At 39.3% G+C, this 17,637-nt stretch overlaps 1 protein-coding gene across 2 annotated transcripts in view; it reads right to left on the bottom strand.

The window, feature by feature from the left end:
* Positions 1-17,637, bottom strand: part of PLCB1 (phospholipase C beta 1) — a 612,038-nt gene that overhangs the window by 129,943 nt on the left and 464,458 nt on the right. For both annotated transcript variants that reach the window (XM_016137712.2, XM_016137034.2), the window contains exons 12-14: positions 12,027-12,109; positions 5,510-5,594; positions 4,005-4,182 (exon numbers count right to left, since the gene is read on the bottom strand). In XM_016137712.2, the coding sequence (XP_015993198.2) occupies positions 4,005-4,182; positions 5,510-5,594; positions 12,027-12,109 (346 nt within the window). The remainder of the gene's footprint in view (positions 1-4,004; positions 4,183-5,509; positions 5,595-12,026; positions 12,110-17,637) is intronic.

Raw genomic sequence — 17,637 nt, 5'->3', positions numbered from 1 at the left:
TTTCTCTTCCCTGATTCTTCACTATGATGCTTGGCTAGCACACAGTGATCTTGCGATTACTCTTCCAAGGCCATAGAGGACCTCACAGAAGTCAAGAAAGAGGATGAGCTGGTGCAGGAATGGTGGGGGTATGGTAATACACTTGACTATACAAAAACAGTAAGGTACCAATTATATCCTATTATTTGCCTGCAGGCTTATTTGATGAATATAGTCTTGTCTAAACACTATACATAGAGTATCCTGAAAATTGGTAAAATTCTATTTAAAAGCATAGGACAAAATGAGTGAATTCTTAAAAGCATTCTGCATTATGAAAATCTAGCTTACTCAGACATAATTCAGCTTCACATTTAGCCTACAACAGTTGTTTCAAAGGGTTGTTTTTCCCTCTGAAGGTTTGGTGGATGATTCTGGTAGATTAAATATTTTCACTAGTATGAAGCATTCAATTCTTCTACATCTCTGGGCCTTAATGAGACCTAGTAATAACAGGTATCTAAAAAGATTTTCAATTAAAAAAGGCATAGTTCTACATTGTTTGATTTGAGTACTTCTGAGTTCACACAGTGCAATAGCATGATAAGCCCAGTAGATGGCAACATTGGCTCAACAATGAGGCAATTTGCATTGACAAGTACCTCTCGCAGTCTTCTGAAAGTTAGCTAGCTGTTCTACTCAATCTATATAAATGACACAGTGCCCACGGCACTTGTTTTCCAAGAAGCTTATAAATGTATGCATTTTGCTGATGAAGTTGAATTGATTACTAAATGAGAGCCATGAGCAAAGTATTCATGAAGTATCTTTAAAGGGAAAAGATAACTGGGACTAACAAGGCTTATTATTTATGGCTTGTTCAATTAAAAAGGCACATGCAGCCACTTTATGATGCTGATATTGTTTTAGTTAATAAGGTGAGTCCATTATATTTTATATAGAAAAGATGTCTTATTATATTAGAAATACATTTTTTAAGAGGTTGACACAAAATTTGATATTTTTCTTTTTTTAAAAAAATTATTTATCATTATTTATGTTTACAACACCTGGTCCTCCTAGGTAGTCTCCTATCCAAGTACTAACTAGGCCTGACTCTGCTTAGCTTTCGAGATCAGACATTGGGCTTGTTCAGGGCGGCATGGCCGTAGACCATGGACCATGGCTCCACTGGGAGGTGAACCCAAGACCTTCTGCATGTAGAGCAGATGTGCTAACCGTTACACTATGGAACCACACCCCAAAATTTGTTATAATCATATTTATTGCCCCAAGTTCTTGTGACTATTTTTCATCTTTTAATTCGAGAGGAGTTTCTTTTTGTCAAGTAATAAAAAAAAAAGTTATTTTGCAGAGTCTTCTGCACAATGCTTCATGGGGCACAATAATAAACCAGTCATTTTAAATAATCGGGTCGTTCTTTGGTTCATGTGAGAAAAAAAGAATTTGTCTTCCTTCACTCTATGAGCAGGGACCTTATCGTTGCCTTATAAATCTTTGGAGGGATGTTGGAGGAAGTTTGTTGAACCATAAAAAAAAAATCTTACTTCAAAAAAAGTCTTTATGACAAGTATGCTGGCAAAGGGCTGAATCCTGTAGAGTCACCTACCTGACAAGGGCCATGAGAAGTAAGTTAGCTTTGAAATAAGAACCATTTCATGTTTTTCAAGTTCCTTGAGTTCCCAGTACTGAGAACAACTACAAACCAAATGGTAAATTAGCAGTGCTCTTTATTCAGGGGCCTACCTACATATTAAAATGTCCAAAATTTTCCATTGAAATAAATAAAGATTGTGCAACAGAATATGGGGCTATCTTAGGAAATTTACCGATTACTAACAGATTGCTGCTCTTTCTCTGTATGAAGCAACAATGTTCACCGCTTCTAAAAACTATTATTTGTATCATGGATCCAGTTAATAAGGGAGAGAGCTGGTAGTAGGAATGGCAGATGGTAAAATAAGCTCCCACAGGCAAAGGAAGACATAGTTTATTTGCTAGAATTCAAGGGGTAGAATTGAGCTAGGAAGTAGGTGGCCTATTAATGATATTCATTCCAAAACTTCAAAAAGAACATTCTTACTGAGAACAAAAGTTATTTTTGAAAAAAAAAAGTAAGAATTGTATAATAATGTTTGAAATATACATTCAAGAACTACCAAAAAAAACTTTCAAAGAATTATATAATATCTGTTGATAAGGATTTTAATCTTAACAATAAAAGGAATAGACAATCAAGATAGAAAAATCGAAGAAAAAATAAATTAGCATCTTAGCCAACCTTTTTTCCTGATTGTCATAGAGTTTATATTTTAATTTTGAGGATTACTTTAAAATCTTTTCATTGCTGTATGATGCATATATGAAGTATAGATTCCATACATGTACAGTGCAATAAATTTTCGCCAGCTACACAGGTTTAGTAACTAGCACCCAGATCAAGAAGCAAAATATAACCAGTCTCCAGAAGCCCCCTTAGATTCCCCTTAGTCACTTCTTCACCAAGGGTCGCCATGTCCTGATTTTTAACAGCATAAGTTAGTTCTCTCTGTTTTTGTACTTGATATAAATGGAATCACACAGTAGATACTTTTTCCATATCTGACTTCTTTTTGCTCAACATTATGTTTCTGAGATTCGTCCATATTGTTGTGTGCAGTTGTAGACTTTGTTGCTGCATTCTATTCCATGGTGTGAATGAATGTACCATGATTTATTTCTCTGTTGATGGGCATTTGGTTGGTTTCCAGTTTGTGGCTGTTCTGAATAGTACAGCTTTAAGCAATTCTTGTGCATTTCCCTTGAACATCTATGTACATGTTTATTGGGCATATACTTAGAAATAAATGGAATTCCCTCAGGCATGAGAGGTGCATATGTTCAGCTTTTGTAGATACTGCCAAGCAGTTTTCCATAGTGATTGTTCCAATGTTAGTTAACTTTTCATTGAAGAATTTCCTACATTCAAACTTAAAGTTTCTTCCACTGTCCACCTTCCAACCAGGAGATCTTTGCAGTGTACTTTCCAGATTACTGAAATTCTGACTGAACTTGAAAAATAGACTAAATTACAAATAAGTCAAAGGAAATGGGTGACCACTTAGAATTCTTTTATTATCAACAAAAAATTATTATTTCAAATTAAATCTAAATGGAAAATTAATGATGTTAAGCATCACTGAGTAGCTTTGATGGATATTCAAGTAACTTTACCATTTCACATTTTAAAAGGGTCCTTTAAAATATGGATAAAAGAATTGCCCAGAACTTTTCAGCATCACCAATGAGAACAAACTGGGTGAGCATCTTGTGTCCAGTCCTATAATTAACATCAAGGGATCATTGCCCTTGAGAAGCTTAAAATCGTGAGGTCATTCCAAAGATTATTTGGTTTATGTGGTAGCCAGAATCATAGCCTCCCCAAAATGTCCATGTCCTGTGAGTTTGTCCTATGTCCTGTGACTATATGTCCTGTGAATACACAGCAAGAAGGGCCTTGTAGATGACATTAAGTTAAAGACCCTGAGACGGGGGTGGGGGTGGGGTGGGGGGGGGTGGGTATCCTGGATTATCCGGTTGGGTCCAGTGTAAAGATACAATTTATTAAAGGCAGAGGACCTTTCCTGGCTGTGCTTAGCAGGAAATGAGGGCCAGCGAGATGTGACATTGCTGACTTTGAAGATGAAAGAATGGGGCCATTAGCGAAAAAACAAGGGTGGCCTCTAGAAGTTGGCCAAGGCAAGGAATAGGGTTTCCTAGTGTCTCCAGAAAGGACCGCAGCCAGTGGCCCCCTGGAGTTCAGCCCAGTGAAACTGCATGGGCTGAAGCTGGGGATAAGACATTTGTGTAGTTTTATGCCACTGAGTTTCTAGCAGCAAAAGAAAACCAATGCAGTTTAAAGTTGTGCCCACACAAGAATGTGAAATGTCCTTATGAGCCAATTTCAGAGCAGCAATTCTCAAATCCACACATAATACAGGAACAAGAGCCTGCCAGCTCCTTACCGGCCCCAGGGGACGAGGGCTCAAACACACTGGAGGAGTCGCTGTAAGTGTTGGAGGCTTGTTCTGAGAGCTTCTTTTTGTTACTTCCTTCTGATGATTTGTGAGATTTCTTCTTATTTTTCACCAAAATTTTGTACATTAAATCCATAGGGCTTGGAAGAGGAACTCCAGAGTCCAGCTAACGGGGGAGGGGGAGGGAAGAAAGCAGATTCTTTAAGGACATTCCCACTTCCTTTCAGATTCTCTCTCCAAACCCTGAGGGCAGCTTTGCATACCAAGGGCTTCTAGGTCATTCTCTATCACTGGTACACTAAGTGTGTCCTGCAACGGGGCTGGCCCATAGCCCTTTCTCTCTTTTTTTTTTTTCACATAAAAGGAATATTTTGACTACTGTACTCATTTTCTCACAAAGAAATCCACATGAATAAGATCACAGAAATGCACTAGTATATTTGGTGTGCGAACATGAAGTTTCATGAGTTTTCCAATGGACTATATAAATCCAATCATCTCAATTTAGGACAGATAAGGGGGCCCTGGGCTGGATTTTCAAAGGAGGGAAGCCAAGTAAAGTGGTGTCTGCTAGGAAGTGTTGGGAAAGACAAGCAAGAGCTTCCAGGAAAGTCTGTAGAACGCAATTTAAAAACAGTGCCCCCCTGGCACTAGTAGTTCAGTTGCAATCTCCCTGGCATCAGCAGAAGCGGACCGTGTGGCTTCAGATTTCCTTGCAGCCCTGAGATTCAAGCTACCCTCATTTGCAAGCCCACTTCTAGTATTTCAAGTTTGCACATCTAGTGGGAAAATCAATTTCCTCTGAGGGGGTTATGAGATATTGTATCGGAAAGCACATACGCAAGCCCCAAGCTGGTTTATTTTTTAGAAAGTATAGTGAACTCCCGTAAGTTGTTCCTGTATTCTTTGCTTTCAATGAGTCTGGGGACCGGCATGAAATTATGTAAGATGTGAGGAGTCTGGGAGAAGGGGTCAGAGAGAGAAGAGGCTACTTTAGGATATTTCTGCTGCTTTCTCTCCCCAAACAGGGATGTTTCCATGCTAACAGGATGCCTGAGTTCTATACCAAGAGGCGCATGCAAGGAAGTGAACAGTGGCCAGCAGGGACAGGCCAGATGTCATCGTGCCACTGGCAGTGTCCCATTTAGCTGACCCATTTCTCTCAGAGGGGTGCGATGAGGTGATCGGAGCCCTGTCCTCTCGGACTGTCTCTGTGGGCTGATTGTGATTATGGGAATGCTGCAGTCCTGACTGGGTCGCGTCTAGCAGCGAGGGAGGGAGAAGATTGTGGGCAGAGGAAGACAGTGGAGGCGTGTCTCCCACCCTCGGCAGGGCAAACTGCCGGCATCCTCCTCCTCCTCAAAGGGCTCATTATTAACTGTATCATCTTATCAAGAAAAACAAATGTGGAAAGGATGTAAGGAAGCCTCCTCCTCACTCCAATAATAAATAATATGTGTGCTCCTTCAGGAGCAAACAGCAAGGCTACTTACTGGGTATTTTTCCAATGGCTCCATGAGAAGAGCATCCCCAAAGATCAGTCGACAATACTCTGCCATCTTGGCTTGCTGCTTAGGGCTGAGGGAAAACGAGAAAGAAAGGAAAAAGAGCAAGGAAGATTATTCATGAGGTCGGACAGGAAGGATTACTTTGCATTATTCAGTACAGAAAGAGGGAATGCCCTCATCCTACCCTTCAGAATTCGTTTGTATCATTCTAAATTCCTTGTTTACTACCCTGCCTAATGTGAATGACTACCACGGACAGGTGGATGGCAGAGGCTGTTCCCAAGGCTGACCGGCATAGACACAGATGGAGGGGATGACAGGTCATTTGCCTGTCACTGGATTCCTGAATGTCCCAGAGTTAGAGACTCAGTCCCTTTTGTTTAATTTTCTGATTCTAAGTCAAATGCAAGACACTTGGGGGCAGAACTTGTTCATGACCTCATGTGAATTCTTGGGTGAAATTTGTCCAAACAGCAGAGTGAACTGGGCTGCAAAGGAGCGTTTAAAAGGAGGTGAGGAAGGAAAGAAAGGATGTGGGCAGAGAGGAAGGGAGGGAGTGAAGGGGAGATGAGGGGGTGGATAGAGAAGGGGGTTGTGGAGAGAGAGAGAGAGAAAGAGAGAACGTATCTCAAAATGTAGAAGACAAAGGGCAGACAGGCAGAACCGTGTCCACTTAGGGGTGGGTCCTGGAGGAAAAACAAAAGCAGCCGGCACCTTGCAGGGAAGTGTCTGCAGCTCTTATTGCCTGACAGGGAGGCAGAAGCGGTGCAGCCTGACTGCGCGCCAGCAGGAACCTGGTGTGATGGCAAAAGGCTGCAGCTGCAGCGTCTGCTGCGCTGAGCTCCAGGCTCTCAACTGCTCTCGATCTGTCAGATGAAGAGGATAATAACTGTTCTTGGAAAGGGTCGGAGGATGCTGAGAAGAAGTGAAGGAATGAATGAAAACACCTTTGAAACTTTAAAAGATCGGGCAAACGTAAGATGACTCGTGTCGGCAGGCAGCACCGCCAGCCACACTAGACCCCTCGAGTGTCTGCTAACATAGACACACGGCTGATACGAGGACACATCGCATTCTTCCAATGCTCCCGCTTCCCTTGACCTTTCACAAAGCAATAAAAAAATTTTTTTTCTCGTTCTGTAGAATGTTAAATATCATTATAAAGGTGTTTAATTCCATTGGGTTTTATGGACTGTGATTTTGATCTACGGGCTGCCAAACTCGCCTTCCAATAGCTGTCCCCATGTGCCACAATGTCAGCGCAGCCTAGCAGACCTGGGACTGTCGTGAGAATGAGTGAGTGAAAAGCCTGTCTTCAACAAGTCCAAGCAATTATAAAATGTTATTGTTCTCACTCGCTCTTCCATGACTGTTAAACCTGGATCGTGGACTGTTTTTTTTTCTGGAAGAGGGTTTGCTTTGGGGGTTCAAATCATACTGCAATGGTCTACAGGGAAAAGTACTCTTTATACATCCCTGAAAAAAAACAAGGCATCTATTTTGAGGGTCGATTGAGTTTTCTGGGTTTCAAATATGAGTCCGAGGTCACTGCTTTCCTGGAACAGCAGGGAGAGGCAAAGGAGAGATAAACAGAACTCGCAAGTCCCTTTGTAACAACCTCCCCAGTTCTCAACTTGCCCTTCTAGACCCATATGAGATTTTAGTACATGGCTTATGCAGCCCTAAAATATACTGCAGCATTCCCCAGCAGTATCAGGGAGGCAAAACCTGCCAGTCAGAGAAGTGATCCTGAAAACACTGGGGATGCAAGTTATTAGAAGCTGAAGAGCAAGCAGAGATGTGTTTTTTTGGCATTCTCTGTTCAGACATCTTTGCTCAAAGGATAAGTGGCCTAGAGGCTCAACCAGCCACCTGGCTCTGTGGCTGTAGCTGAAACGAGCCTCCTGTGCTGGGCCCAGATGTTGCAGTTGCGTACAGAAAACTGTCCAAACCCTCCGTTTCACATTCACAGAGTAATGCTGTTAAATGTCACAGAACTTTGCTATTCCAAGTGTGGTCCCCGGATCAGCAGCATCAACAGCACCAGGAGCTGGTTAGAAATGCAGATGCGAGGCCTCAGATGCAGATTCTGAATCAGAATCTCTGGGGAAGTGGGGCCAGAGGTCTGTTTTAACAAACCCTCTAGATGGTTCTGATGCATGCTCAAGTTTGAAAACTGCTGTGATGGATTAAAGTAAGTCAACAGGTGCTGAAGTAGATGACATTTTTCTTGAGCGTTGGAACGTGGGACCCCCAATCTCCTTTTATCAGAGACCTAGAGTGAAAAGAAAGGTTTTGTCCTAACGCCCTGCTTTCCGAATTACTCAGGGAACAATAGATATTCTCACCAGTAGAGGGAGATGGTCCAGGTGTCCCTAAGCAGGTGATAGGCAGAGTCCTCTGTCCTCTGTCAGGCAGTTCCCAAATCAGGCTTGAGAAGGAATTTGCTGGAGGAGAATCTAATTCAATTTCACTTAAGAATCACCTACAGCTGCTAAAGCTACAGGTGGATTAGTTCGCAGTCTCCTGATTCAGAGTTGGAAGTGGAGCCCTGGACTCTGCATTTGTAACAAGCTGGCAGGTAATTCTTATGCAAGTGGTTAGCAGACTGCAGTGTTTAGAGCAGCACTCTAATACTTCATTCAAAACACCAGTCTTAAGAAAATGACAATTGGGAGGCAGAGTCTGGGGTGGGGCCTGACACTCTGCATTTCTAACAAGCATCTCAGTGATGCTAGTCTCTAGATCAACCGAATTTTGTACAGCAAGGATCTATGTCTGACCTAGATTTTTAAAAAACCTGCTTCAAAATCCACTGAGATGGAGAGAACAAGAGGTAACTGTCCAAGAAAAAAGTACAATGCAGTATTTGGTAGTCAGACAGTTCATGTTCTCCACAAACACACATGTCCACCTGACAAGAAACTGAATCAGAGAAGAGAGCAAACTGAATAGAAAAGGTCAGTGGGAAACAAACCAACTGCGATTGTGGATCAGAACTGCAGAAATAAAAGGCATTAAAATTGCAATTAGAGAGCAAAAAAGAAAGGAAGGAAGGAAGGAAAGAAGGAAGGAAGGAAGGAAGGAAGGGAAGGAGGAGAGGAGGACATGGAGCTTTAAATGCGGAAGGAATTACCTTAGTTCACCCCGGCACGTGGAATGACCTACTACTCCCGAAGAAAGAAAAGAGAAGAAGAACTAAAGCAACCGAAAGAAAATGAAATAAATCTTGAGGCCTTTAGGGCATCAACAGGAAAATATTCACAAATACATTTTGAGCTTCAGGCCACAGCAGATACATCTGGACATATTAAAATACCTGCAATGTTTTGGTGAAGTGTAGGCACCTGGCAAAGTGGTCAGTTCTCTGACCAAGGAATGTGCCCCATTTCATGGAATAAGTCCTCCAAGCTTAAGAAAGCAACCTCCTTCTCTATAGATAAAGAATGTACAATTCATGGAGACTGAGAACTTTGTCCAAAATCTCACATTGTCTGTGGCTGAACCATGGCTAAAGGTTACTTCGTTAGATTTCAGTGTAGAATTTATGAGAATGCTAGTTCACAAATTAGATGGAACATCAGAGTTAACTAGGGCTTTTCAAAGTCTTATTTCTAGCAATTTGCATTCAGGAGTGGGGGCAGGTCTCAGGAATCTGCATTTTATGGGATTCTGACATGGCAGGGAGAGAAGGATAAGTTGCCAGCAGCTAGTGGCAGATTCTCATTTGTTGTCCACAAATAGGTGATTTCAAATAGAGAAATACCAGAAAACTCAGTAGATTGCTTTTTTTCCAGTGTGAGTTTGCTTTGGAGGTGTGGCTCAAATGAGCTGGGGCCAGAATTTTGAGACCAGCATTTTGCATCTGCAGTACACAGGAGAATAAAATGGTTCACTAGAAATGGTAAATAGATTTCAGATGTTTTTGATAGGCGTGTTCCTTAGTCACTGTGTTGAGAAGAATTCTGAGGTTATATCTAGGTTTAGTGGGAAAGAGTGTGCTGCAGCTGATGTATGATGCGTGCCACCAGGTTTAGCAATGAGGCGAGGTGGCCCACGTGTCGAGCAAAGGGTTTTCCAGCAAAGGGAAAGCTTATCGGTTTTCTCTGGGTATGTGACAGTCCTCCCAAAAAAGAATTGTGGCTGAGCGATTTTGATACATGGAGCTCAAGGACAACAGAAATGTGAAGCAACTTCTTCCCACAACAGAATTATCTTTGTATTTTATTGCCATGAGATTATCTCAATAGTTTGAGAGAATAAATATCATGGCATCCTGGGAAGGTTGTTTTCCTGTTTTCTTTTGTCGTGTATGAATTATTAATAAACTTTTAATAGCTAAATTTCTCATTTTTAAACGAGAAAGAGTAATATTATGGCGTTATCTGTGTGTATGGGTGTATGTGTGTGTATGCAATGTAAGGCTTCATTTTCATGCCCAGTTTCGGCTCTCTGTAGGACTGGTGTTGAAGACTGCACAAAATGTCCTGTGGTTAAGGGCACAACCACATAAATGTGAACATTTGCAGGCAGTTGCCTGCTGGATGCTCTGTTTGTCTTCATTCAATGTTTTAAAGGCTAGTGAGCATGACTTTTGAAGCCAGTGTAGGGGGATTTGAATCCCAGCTCTGTCACATTTTAACTGCACAGCCTTGGGCAAGTTATTTACCCTCTCTGAGATTCAGTCTCATTATCTGCAAAATAGGGATAATCATAATATTTACTCTTAAGAGCACCTGGGTTTGTTGTGAGGGTTACATGAGTTTATGCTTGGAATACTGCTTGGGACATAATAAATACTAGCTGTTGTCATGCTTATGTCATGCTTGGTTATTGATACTTCTCTGGCTACCTTGTAGGAGAGCTCAATGTAGCAGGTGTAATAATCAAGGACGGATTTGTAAATTTTGTAAATAGCCTTTCATTTTGTCTAATTTATATAGAAACATTTCTTGAAGAAAATGAATGCGTTAGATTTGGAGATATTTCTACAAATAAAAGAAATAATGCATCGACAAGTCTGGGAATTATATATAGTACCTGTAAGAAAGATACTAAATCATTGTTAGAGCTCAAATACAACTGGAAGGGCAGAGATGAAACAATGCTCCAGGAAAGTCACCTGCAAATCAGAGTTGTCACAGCAAATTAGGTACTAAATACATTGACTAAAGAGGTGTTCCCTTTAGTTAGAAGAGAAATAGCAATGAAACAATAAATTCTTTTCTCTTCCATTGACCCTCGGAAATGTGAGAAAGACTATGTGCCAAATGATGACATCATTCATTGAATGTCTATTTCCTAATGAAACAGAATTGTGAGCCAGTAAATGTAATATGAATTTACTGAGAACAAACTAGAAATAGTGACAGTTATAAAACTGGTTACTTCAAAACAAGGTCTCTCTCCACAGATGCATTAACAAATGATCACACTTAACTACTTATAAATTCCTAAAGCTGAAATTTGGTCATGACTAAACTGCTTTTTAAAGATTTAGTAACAGGAATTATTAAATTATGAGAATTAGTGAATTGAAGCATGTGTTGCAAATTAGTTGGACAAAGGAAATTAGTAACCTTGGAAAGACTTTCAATAATAAGGAGGAAAAACGGGACTTGATTAGAACAGGTTCTGTTGGTTTATAGTTGAGGAAACCAGCTTAGGTCATTGCAATGAAAAAGAGGACTATTGCACAAATGCTAGTTTAAGCAATGGAGGTCAATACTACATAGTCTTTAGACATTCATGCCATGGATGAAAATTTTAGTTTCTTGAATTTTAATTCAATATAGATTAAAAATTTTCATTTTTAATTTCTTTAAATTGAATAACTACATGATAAACCAATATCCACATATTTGATATAAACGTGTCTTACTCTGGTCCTTTGTCATGAAATATAAAAAGTTCAGTCAAAATTACCTTTTCTTTGTGTAGTTCAGCAATAAGTGCAGGCTATTTTGAAATAGGAAAATATTTGCCAATACTAACGAACAGGGGAAACCAACGAGAAGAGAATGGAAGGAACATTTTGTGGTGTGAGTTCTTTCTAAGTGCAAAGTGGCAGAAGAGAATTTACAGCTGTCCCTTTACAGGCTCCAATGTGCACAAAACTAGTCATTTTAGTATGGCAGAACTGACCATAAATTTGCATGCAACAGAAGGAGCTGACGAAGGAGCATTAGAGAAGTGGCCCATGACAACAGAGACGTGTGCTATGTAAAATAAGTGTTTCGCCGCACCATAAAAAGAGGAGTCCTTAATTGAAAAATCCTACTACAGCATGAAAATAGATTTTACAAGTCCGGTGGATTACTTTAATGTAAATGAGATTTAAACGAATGAATTCCATCGTATTCAGATGAAAACATGCCACCTAATATACAACATCATTGAAAAACACCATTAACAATGTCATATAATTTTACGTTGGATGAACAATTATTAAACATGCTCTACTTGGGAAAAGGACTCCCTGTTGAATGTCTTATATACTTACGAATCCACGTGATTCTCAAATGAAAGAAGAATCGGAAACGGTGAAGTCTTGAACGCACACTCAGCGATTGCTTCTATCACCTCCTAAAAATGAGAACACATGCAATTTCAATATGCCAGAATTCTCAAGTGTATATTTTTTCTTTGAGGTTACACCCATTATGTGGCTATCTTTCTCATTCATAAAATTGTCTCAAATGGTCTGAAATGGCTGGAAGGGATCATGAAAGCTGCTGGACTATAAATTTTCTGACTCTTAGCAAGGTACTGAAAAGAAAAATGAATTTTGGTGGAGGGGGAGATGCAACTGTGAAGGAAAATAGTTCTTCTATTTGCTAATTATATCTACTTTTTAAAATAATGAAATAAATCTAATTATATCATTAAAATGTTGGACAACAAGAGAAGGCAAACATTTTTGCTCATAAACTCATGCTTTGAACCAAACCACTGTTGGCATTTGGTTATATTACTCCTAGCTTGTTTTTTATGTATTTGTGTAAGTTTTAACTATAGTAAGTACTCTTTGTATTTTTAAACATTTTTATGAGGCTTAATTCACCCATTTAAAGTGTACAATTACATGACTTTTAGTATATTCATAGAGTTGTGCAAAAATCATCCCAACCTAAGTTAAGACATTTTCATGACCCCCAAAAGAAATCATGTACCCATTAGCAGTCACTCCCCGTTCCCCCACTCCCACCCCACACACCTAGGCAACCACTAATCTACTTCTGTCTCCATAGATACATCTATTCCAAACATTTCATGTAAAAGAAACTTATGAATGATATGTGGCCCTTTATGTCTGACATCTTTCATGTAGCATGCTTCCATTCATCAATGCTGTAACATGTATCTGTACTTCATTCCCCAATCTGTATTTTTAAAAAGTGTATGTCATAAGCTTTAATATCTGTATAAAATTCTAGGGAGTAGCAGTATCATAATTGATTTAACCATTACCCAATTGTGAGACATATTTTAAAAGTTATCATTCAAGTAATTGTAGAAAGCACTTCTTCATTTTTTCCTAATATTTGAATTATTCTGGGAATCAATTCTCAGAAGAGGAATTATTGAATTAAAGAATATGAATACTTTTGAAGTCTCCTGTGTGTCTTCAAATTCTTATCTTTGATTGCCTAGAATAATGTATGAAGAACCAGATTTCAGTGCTATTCACCAGTTTTGGGCATTATTTTTTCAAAATGTTTTTCTTATTGAACTGGTATTAAAGTACAATCTCATTATTTTTAATTATATCACTGTCAATACTACTGTGGTTTCACATATTCAAACATTTGTTTTTAGTTGAATTTATTCTTTTCGTATTCTCTTTTCAAGTAGGAATGTCCACTCTCATTCCTTATGTTTGAGCCTTTTCCTCTGTCTTCTCTACCTTTTTTAAACAACGCATAGCTTTCCTTATATCCAACTCAGAAAGCTATTTCTTTGTTCCCAGAGTATAAATAAGGCTTTCTAATTCTGTGCTACATTTGCAAGAAAGATTTGCCTGCATGGAGCAAAAGAACCGCTCTCATCATTTTTTAGAAATGAATTCACAGATTGCCTTTCATACATCATCGGTTTAACTTTTATGATAGTTGATGCCATCAAAAAATGAGTGCACTATAAATAGCAAGCTACACCAGGTTTTAAATTCCTTATTTGATTTTTTTTGAGCACAGGCTTTGGATTCAAACAGACTTGTGTTTCAGTCCTACTTCTTAGCCTTCCAAGCTGTGTGACCTTGGAAAAAATCACTTAATGCCTCTGTGCATTGCTTACTGACCTGTAAAGTGAGGGTGATAAACTTCATTCCACAAGTCTATAGTGAGAATACACCGAGAGAAGTCAAGAACCCAGCTTATGATGGGCATATATTCTCAAATCAACTACAATTTCTTACCTTACTGGTGACTCTCTCCTCACTTACCCTAAAACTTCCCTCTTAGACTCTTACTAATACAAGCAAGAGCTACCATTAAATGAGCATTTATTGTGTTCCAAATGCATATCTTATTTCAGGCTCTAGGCATTACAGAAGAAAAATAATATCGACCATTTCACAGATTATAAAATGGAGGCTCAGAGATATTAACTAATTTGCTAAAGATCACAGAGAGGAGCATCCAGTAAACCCCATGAAAGTTTGTCTGACTCTAGAGTTTATGCTCTGAACCTTTGCAGTAACTTCCATGCAGCGAATGAGCTTAATCACATAAGATCAGAGCCCTTGAATAATTGAGAATAGATATCATAAAGGAAGTGAGTGATAAGTGGACAAAAAGGAAGAGGGAGTAGATTTTGTTTATTTAATAAATTGGCTCTATTGTGTCAGCTAAAGGCAAAACACATTAGAGCAATTCTGGACTTCTCTGTCTCTTACATCTTTTGATTCATCAGCAATCCTGCCCAAAATATATCCAGAATATAACCACGTCTCAGCACCCATACCTCTGTCATCCTAATTAAAAATCTTTGCAATAACTATTGAGGTAGATTTTATCATTATTTTCACATTTCACTACCTCTTTCTCTGAGATTTGTCAATATTAGGCATGCTCATTTGTTGGTTTTACCCAGTGAAATATGTGTGAAAACGGCATGTTCTGCTGCTGCACAGTCTTCAAGAGCCATTATGTGGTTCTGCCATTTCTCTTTCCTCTCTTCCACACACCCAGCGATATCACAGATTGGAACTATTCTCTCCATATGGACTGCAGACAATATCAGTCAGAGCAACAGCTAATGTCAAACCTAAGCGAGAAATAAACCTGTGTGGTTCTAAATCACTGAGATTCTGGAGTTTTTTGTTAGTGCAGCAAAACCTAGCAAAGGCTGACTGATCGAGCCTTTTAACTGCTTTCCTGGATCTTATGTTTGCCTCATATATCATATACCACAGCCAGAGTGATTGCTCCTAAACATGAATCAGATGATTTCACTTCTTTGGAGTAAAAGTTTTTCATTGGCCTTCCATTTCGCAGAGTGAAATACAAATATTCTATCAGATCTGGCACCTGCTATCATCTCCTTTTCCTGTTCACTATTGCTTATCCTGATACAGTTTACCAGCCTTCTCTTGCTTTTCCTTGAATACACTAATTTCATCTCTTTGCTCATCTTTTTCATGTCTATGTTTATCTTTGTTGCTTTAGTCAGGAATACTTTTATCTGAAAGCAAAGCTTACTTCCATAATATGGGGTCTGTGTCTCTGCTCAAACGTCATGTAATCAAAGTCCTTCTCCCACCTTACTGCTGAAAATGGCCTACCTACTTCTCCTACTTCTCCCTTTTCCTGCCCGTAGTGTTGTGCACTTCTGGTCTTATGCACTTAAGACTTATGCTTGCAGTGGAGACTCCAAGCTCATATGCCATATCCTTCTCAGTTCCCACTGGGTCCCTAATTTGCCACACAGTTTGGGCTTCTGGTCTCTTCTTAGAGGTAAAGTAGATGCTAGGGGTTCTGTGTGGAGGGCACCCACAGTCTCTACCACATTAGCCTTACAAATGACTTAATTCAACGCCTGCTCTCACCCTGACTTAATAATGCCTTGCATAAATAATATCGCAACCATTATATTTATAGAGAAGCTGAATTATGACTTCCCAAATTTCAATTATAATATCAGTAGCTAAAATTTATAGAGTACTCACTGCATGCCACGTACTGTTATAAGCAATGTCTGTATATTAAGTAGCATCCTTAAATGCTGGCAACGATCTAGGGGGTTGCTCCATTTTGCTCATAAGAAAGGGGCTCTGACTGGTAAGGGTGCTTCTCCAAGGTTTGCAGCCAGTGAATGAGAGAGCTGGTATTAGAACCCTGGCGTCAGCTCCAGAGCTGCTTTCTTACCCTCTACAGTCTCTTTTCTCTCTTTTCCTCTCATCCTCTCTCACCCCCCTCTCTCCATCTCTACCATAAATTTAGCCACCAGCTTAGGAGAAACCTATTTGAATCTTTAAAACCAAAGAAAACGGTTACCGAATTTCATCTAATAATTTCAGTGGGGAGCACCTGGAAACTCCAGAAGTTCCATTGTAGGACTTTAAAAAAAATACCTTTAGGAGATTTTGCATAGCACCCACAATCCTTCAGGATGAGAAAAATAGTTACAAGTTTTAAGTTTCGTTTTTTCATATTTTGTTCTTTCATTAGTGGACACTGGAATGTGAAAGTACCTTACTGTGCAATTACTCCTTATTAAGCCAAAATCATTTTTCAGAGACTGCTAACACTGGATTCAATAATCTATAAACCATATGGCTCAATTACTAACCTCCAGTGGGAAAAACTGCCCTTGAAATCCTTTATCCTTGACAGACAACAGCAGGGTGTATTTGATATTCATTTTCTGTGAGCATTTATGGAGCAGTTAAACTGCATCCTAAATTATTATTTCTCTCAGAGAATGAAGGTTTATTTTCAGAAATGCTCCATTTAACCACATACTCAAATTTAATATATTTTCACCATATATGTTATCACATTATGCAGCTTTCCATCTTGAACAACTGCTGGTTACAAGGGAGCTACAGGAAGGGAGAAAAAGGAGCCGTTTGGGGATGGGGTGGGCGGGTGGGTATCCACTGTTCAGAGGAAGGAGACCAAGTGGGAGCAGAGATAATGAAGACCGACTGGTGAATTACTATGTCATGGCCACAGAACTGCTAAAGCTTTGAGGCAAATAAAGAGAAGAGCAGCTATATGGGATTAGTAATAAATAAACCCAGAGTGCAAAATAAAAAGCCCTCCAGAAAGAGAGTGAATTAAGCATGTCCTCTTTCTCAGAACATAACCTTTTATTTTGGTCCATACAATAAATAGGAGGTAAATGCCAATAGGAACTTTAGCTTTTGGGGATATATCACACAGAAGCTTTCCAGATTGTATAGACTGAGAGCAGATAAACTATGTGACATAAAAATGACAAACTTTTGCAATTAGTTTACTTTGCTGCTGCAGTACATGCTGTGGAAATAGAATATGGTCTAAATACACCTTGAAGGTCAGGTACAAATATATGGATAGTTAGGAGAATCTTTTCACTGTGCTCCAATATATTATACATGGAATTTCACACATGAAAATAAAGACAAAATTCTTTTATCTGATAAACAGAAACAAGAAAAACTAAAAATGAAAGCTATGCTGTAATTTGTGTATTTGCTCTGGAATGAGAAAATTCATTTAAAAATAAAAAAGACATCTATTGAGCACAAACTATATTCCAGATTCTTTTCAAAGTGCTTGAGAAAGATCAGAGAACAAAATAAAGATCCCTGTATTTTGGAGCTTACATGCTAGTAGAAGTAGCCAGACAATAAAAAACAAACAAACAAACAAACATAATAATTAAGTAAGTTAAGCAGAATAGTAGAAAGTGATAAGTGCTAGTTGAGAAACAGAAAAAGTAAAGAGATTAGGGACTGTATCAGGAGCGTGGGAGTGGGTGTGGTGGCTGGTCATAGTATTAAATAGAGTGGTCCCAGTAAGCCTCATTGAGAAGAAAGTAAGTAAGAGGCAAACCATGCAGATACCTGGGGGAAGAGCATTCCAGGCAGCCTTAACCTGCGACAAGGCTGTGAGCGGGGGTGCCTG

This window comes from Rousettus aegyptiacus, unplaced genomic scaffold (assembly GCF_014176215.1).
Source record: "Rousettus aegyptiacus isolate mRouAeg1 unplaced genomic scaffold, mRouAeg1.p scaffold_m13_p_12, whole genome shotgun sequence".
Lineage (NCBI taxonomy): Eukaryota > Metazoa > Chordata > Mammalia > Chiroptera > Pteropodidae > Rousettus > Rousettus aegyptiacus.
The sequence above is the reverse complement of the archived record's forward strand: the minus strand, read 5'-3'. Positions and strand labels throughout refer to the sequence as shown.